The 6,008-nt window shown below is 46.7% G+C and overlaps 1 protein-coding gene across 1 annotated transcript in view; it reads left to right on the plus strand.

Annotated features, from left to right (window-relative positions):
- Nucleotides 1-727: 727 nt before the first annotated feature.
- Nucleotides 728-6,008, plus strand: part of LOC103800298 (chromosome unknown open reading frame, human C1orf95) — a gene marked incomplete at its 5' end in the record, with an annotated part of 8,704 nt that continues 3,423 nt past the window's right edge. Inside the window, one exon of the mRNA XM_009072673.1 lies at nt 728-907. Coding sequence (XP_009070921.1) covers nt 728-907 — 180 coding nt within the window. The remainder of the gene's footprint in view (nt 908-6,008) is intronic.

Genomic DNA, 6,008 nt, shown 5'->3' on the forward strand with positions numbered 1-6,008 from the left:
CAACAAGATCCTTCATTTGAAACATTTTAGGAAGTCTGAAGGGTGTTTGCAAGATTTGTAAATTGGTCTTAAGGAGAGCTAAGGGCTGTAACACATCTCCTGGGTCCATCATTTTAAAGAAGGTTAACGACTTCTGCTTTGTTAAAACATGCTCTCAGATAACAACTTGTGACTGGGGAAAGCACTGTGCAAAGATGCAGTGCCATGTTAACAGCTTTCTTTTTTTCTGCTGTCTCTAGAGCAGCATTTGTGAATAGTAACAGACTGCCAGACTTGTACAGTTTTCTAGAGACAGTCCTGCTTTAACTCTGGGTGCAGTTTTCTCTTTTAGAGCTGCTGTGTATTAAGTGTTTCCCTGCAAGAGAGAGCTACCAGGCAGAAAAAAGCTAGACTGGTATTTTGACAGACACTCAGCACTCCCTTGTAAACTGCCCAGAGTGCCTAAGTGGTTACTGTTGGGTGTGGTGGGGAGGGAGCCAAAACCCGGAGTGTGCTTTTTCCATCCTGGTCTTCAAGTATACATGTGGGTGTAATTGAATGGGAGACAGCAGTTTTTCAAGTAAGATGTGGCTGTGCCTCCATTTGTCCTCCTGTAAAGTGTTTCCAGCGTTTCAGCACTGCAGTGGAAGCACAAGAAGTGGGATGCCATGACAAGTGGGTCTAAGGGAAGTAATCTGGCATGAAGCTGTGGCTCTCACTGGACATTTTGCTGCTTCTTTCTCCCTAGGAACATTTGTATCTGCTTTCACCGTGCTGTGCGGAGCCCGGACCGACCTCCCTGACAGGCACATGTGTTGTGTGTTCTGGCTGAACATTGCTGCTGCTCTGATTCAGATCCTGACGGCAATTGTGATGGTTGGCTGGATTATGAGTATATTTTGGGGGATGGACATGGTCATTCTTGCAAGTAAGTACAGCACACTCACCCCCCTGACTTCTCCCCTCCGTGGCTGTGTTGCTGGGTCCCAGCTAGTGTCCCTGCAAGCCACTGGACTGCACTGTAGGGAAGAAGAGCCACAGGATGGGCTCAACAAGTCCATAAGAAACATAGTAGGCCCAGAAATTGCTAGGAGGCAGTTGGAATGGGTCCTGTGACACATCTGGAAGAGCCTCCCATCCCACTAAGGCTAGGAACTTCCTTTCCCCTTTATGAAATTAAATGTGCAGGAAGAGGGAGGCCCCTCAGCACTGTGAACACTGCTGTCTGGAGCCCCTTCTGCCCTGGTCACATCCGTTTGAACGAGAAAGCCCTTCCTCCCTCGCGACTTCAGCTGCATCTCTGCAGTTAGAGAGACCTTTCTGTGAGACTGGTTCTGTTCCCAGGGAGCATGCAGGGCCAGCTGTCCCCAGAAAGCCCTGGGGACTCTCCTGGACCCTTCCCTTACTCCCCAGAATACATTTACTCAAGGGCTTTATTTTTTTTCTTGTTTCATACCAACTTCTTAGCCTGAGCAGAACTGTTTAGCTACTCCTAGAAGGACTTCCCATGCACCCTTTGAGGACCCTCTAAAACATTAATCAGGGGAAGGGGAATCCTTTTTTAAATGTACCTAATTTAGATCACCCAGCTAGTATATATCACCAATTTAGGTCTGTAACTTTTATCTGCTGAAGGCTTTTACTGGTGTAAAAGTTGTTTTGTATGTCCTGTATCATATTGCAGAGAACTGAGGTGACAGCCTCACCTCCAAAGCCAGAAGTAGCACAGAGCTCAGGGTGCTGATGGCATCTGCAAGACCTCACTCACTTTCCAGAGGCTGGCAGGGTCTGATGGGCACTGCCCCAAACCAGACAGGTCTGAGATCCTTCAGGCTGGCTGGACAGGCAGTTCCCAAAGCAAGCCCTTCTCACCAAGACCATCTTACCAGTGGCTTTTGCCTTTAGGTTTCAAGGGGCTCCACTTTGCATCCCTGCTGATGACATCTGTGGCTGTATGACAGGGGAGGAGAGAGCATCCAAGAAATTGCCAGGAACCTGCCTAAAGATGAAATGGATGAAACTGGAAAAAAAAAAAGGCAGGAAACCAGTACACATTTTCAGCTGCCAAACCCAGGGGTGAAACCCTCTCACGAAATCATCTGCTAATTTCTGAGCCAACTTCAATTTGTAGACTGAGTTAAGGCAAATCCTCACACAGAGCAAACAATGGATATTAAAACCCTAAATATATGCAAGGCAAAAGGTTTTCCTCAGGATGAAGGCAGCACTGCCTTTTGTTTTTCCCTGCAAACCACCTACCATGTCTCCTCCCAGATACACCTGCAGAGGAGGAGTAGCCCAAGTTATTTCTGAGGATAAAATGTGAATCGGTGTACATCTGTGATGTGTCTTTAAGAATCTGCCCAATTTGTGTGTAATCCCATAATTATATGTTCATAATCATATGCTCTTCTGCTCTTCCTCTGCTGGACACCCTCCATGTGCTTTCCCACATCTGGCTGTACCCCACCAGTCTGGAGGCAGAGAGTGGGTGAGCAGCATGTGGTGAGGATGCTCAGGTCAAGAGGTCCCAAAGCACAGCATAGTATTTCATCCCTCTGGTCACAGTAGACAATGGTGAGAGGAGTCAACATGTCTTATGTTCTCCAGCTATACATCACCCGACAAGTTGCAGCCCTTGGCAGTTTCTTGCTGTCTCATTAAATAGCTGGGTTTAAGTTTACTTGCCATGAAGAGCAAATAATGGCTAAATAAAGCCACTCTTGGTTGATGGAAAATAAAAGAAAAAACTCGATTTCCATCAAAACAACAGAAGTGATCAGTTGCTCCTAGCTGGATCAAACAGCCCTGTCAGAGCCAAAGTGGCTCTTGTTTCCTCGTTAAAAAGAAAAGAAGTAATAATGTTAAAAGGAAACCATTTTTCAGATGCAAGAAATAAGACATTTCATTTAAAAACACTGCTGGGAACCAGTTTGCTTTGGCTGGGTTTTGCCTGTGTGCAAACCATTTGATGCACTGTACAGAAATCATGCACTTTTACAACTTGAATCTACATGCAGATGGGAAATAGTTTAAATAATATGAAACTACTGCCCACCTCTCCCTTGCCTTGAAATGGTCAATTCCTCACATCCCTGTGAAGGTGCCATACTATTTTGATGGGCTGGAGGCAGGACACAGCAGGTGGTGTCTAAGCTGTTGGGGGCTAGCAGTGAGGGGGAAGCATCTGAGGCTCAGGGACTCTGTTCAGGCTTTCCTTGAGGGATGAGTACCTCGCTCCCTGGCTCAGGGCCTGCCTGTCTACTAGCTGATAGAGAGTTCAGAGGGCATTAGAATCACAGAATCAATAAGGTTGGAAAAGACCTCCAAGGTCACTGAGTCCATTTGTTAACCCATTACATCATGTTCACCACTAAGCCATGTCCCTAAGTGCCCCATCCACACACCTTTTGAACAGGAGGCTCGTTGCAGCTTTTCATTTTCTAGTGCTGATTCTCAGCCATGGAAAGGGGGAACCTGTTCTCATGGGACAGCCTTAAAGATAATGTCATGCTGTCTTTAATGAGGGGAAAAGGAGAAGAGTTATAGGTCAATCAGGTATACTTCAATTCCTGGAAGAAGTAATCAAGTGAGTGCCAAGAATTTATTTAGAAAATAAATTTTAAAATCCCACCACAAAGTCTATCTGGCTTTGTCCAGAGCAAGCTGGTGCCAGACCGGCTTGATTCCCTTCTGTGGCACAGGGATTCATTTTGTGCATGGTGGCAGCAGTCAGCCATCCCTCCTGACCTTTGGGTGCTGACCCCATCTCACACAGATTCCTACCAGCAAGCTGGGGAGAAAATGCACTTGACAACTGTTCTCTAAATGGATTTTCCTGAACTGCAAAGATGTAAAGAGAGGTGTGTCAAAAGGTCCCCCCAGCTCTGCTCAGTATTTTCATTTGTGGCTTGATGATGGACTGCAGAAGGAAGAGGCACAGCAGCCCCACACCAGGGGTGGCTATGAGGACAGCAGGCACAGCAAGGGCAGCGTCTAGATTCAAGCAAATTGAAGAACTAGTTTGAAAACAATAAATGCTGCTTGGCAGAGACAAGCCCAAGCCTCTGTGGAAGGATTAATTGACAGCAGAAATACATGCTAGGGAACAACTTGTTTTTCAGCGAAGGATGTGGTGGCTGCAGTGAGTCACAAGCAGCACAGGAGTGTATTGCTGTGGAGGGAGCAAATATCACACAGGCAGACAGGAGCAGAGCCTGGAAGGAATTAACTGATCACCTCACCTTTCTCTCACATGGGAAGCTGTGGTGAGGCTTGTGGCTGGCTTTGGAGGCTGTACCTCATGTGGAAAACCCGGAGAGAGTGCAGAGGACTGTAAGACAGCAGGCAATGCAGATGTTCTATGGGCTAGTAAATGTGGGAGGGCAGCAGTTCAGCCTAAAACAAACTTACATAACAGCAGGAAAGATCTGTGTGGAAATTAGGAGACGTTTTCCCTCCAGTAAGGTCAAAATGCTGCAGAGGCAGCATGGCAGGATCTGCCCTCTCTGTCTCTGGAAGACTCCAAGAGCAGGTAGACCCACATCTGTCAGGGGCAAGGTGGGACATGAGAAAAGACCAACTGAGCTGGGAGTCTCATCCAGCCCTCATCTCCTGCAAGGTGCCCCTGAGTGGAATAATATCCCAGAAGGAAGATTAATTGAATGCAGTTTTGCTGTTACAGTTAATTGCTTTTGGCAGCACCATGGCATGGGGCATCTTCTCTGCTAATTTAAATGAATTGCCAGTTGGCCCCATTCGATGCCACAGATACCTTCTTTAAGCAGCCATATGGCTTTGGGGATCATCCTTCGCTGTACCTGCTGTCTGAAGGCAAAGGTAGATTAAAAGGAAGGACTTGATTATTTTCAAAAAAATTTGCATTAATAAAAATGATCTGAACTCTCCCCTTGCTGCTGCAAATCTCCAGTTGCCCTTGGTGATCGCTGGGCAGCACTGCTGCCCTGTGCTCTCCTCAAACAAACCCCTTGTCATGTCTGTGGGGACAAGGCATGGAGCTGAGGCAGAACGGAGCTAATTAGCTGGCCAAGGCCAACTGGAAAACAAGCCTCCTAAGGCTTTCTGAGTAAAGTTCCTCTGCTACAGGCACTCTTTGTCCCCAGTCCACGTCTTCATTAGCTACACTGTGCAGAGTGAACACAGTGGACTGGCCTTTCCAGGAACTCCCTAGCTGCTCAGAGCCCATTATGAAAGGTTTTGTGCCATTCCTTCACAGAAATGATGGAGAAATAATATAGTAATGTCACATTGAGGTGGCACAGGGGACACAAGCCAGGGACTGTTTGTCCAGGCATTTTTTTGCCTCTTTTGAATGCAGCCAAGAATTCAAGCCTGGTTTCTGAAGAAAGCTCTTGATCAGCTTTTGGCCTCTGAACAAAGTATGTCTGTGCCATCACTTCTGACAGGACAGGGACTCTGACTGCAGCCCCTGCTCCTGCTGCAGACAACTGACTCTCAGGGGCTGATTGCCAGCCAGTAATGAGAACTTACCTGTAATCACGCTGTCCATTTGTCACTCCTTTGCTAATTACAGCACTCAGACCCTGCCAGAAGCAGCAGCAGATGATTGCACAGTTAACTGTATGCTTGGGCTCTGAGGAACCTTGGAAAGCATCACCAAGCCTCTCTGCTCTGCAGAGCTCCTGCTAGGGCAGGTAACCCAGCTGCACTGGGAAGGAAAGGGGAGCAGAAGGCGCTTGAGAGACTTGGAAGATAACAACTTCCCAAAAAAACTGGTAACTATTAATAAGATGAAGGAAATTTTGAGGACAAATTGCCTGCTTAGACCTATTATGTTTTTTTAAAATCTAAATAGAGCTGTCACCCTATGCCTGAGGAAAGTAGTTAAAATAACCTTTTTTTTTTGCAGTTTCCTACCAAATTCTGTGATAGGGCAGGTTCTTAAAATATTGTAGAATTGTTAAATACCACCAGGATTTGCAGCATCCAGACAGGCTGAGGCATGTTGTGGTTGTGAGTTACCCATGAGCACAAGCAAACTCAGCAGG

Source organism: Acanthisitta chloris, unplaced genomic scaffold, assembly GCF_000695815.1.
Source record: "Acanthisitta chloris isolate BGI_N310 unplaced genomic scaffold, ASM69581v1 scaffold17630, whole genome shotgun sequence".
Taxonomy (NCBI): domain Eukaryota; kingdom Metazoa; phylum Chordata; class Aves; order Passeriformes; family Acanthisittidae; genus Acanthisitta; species Acanthisitta chloris.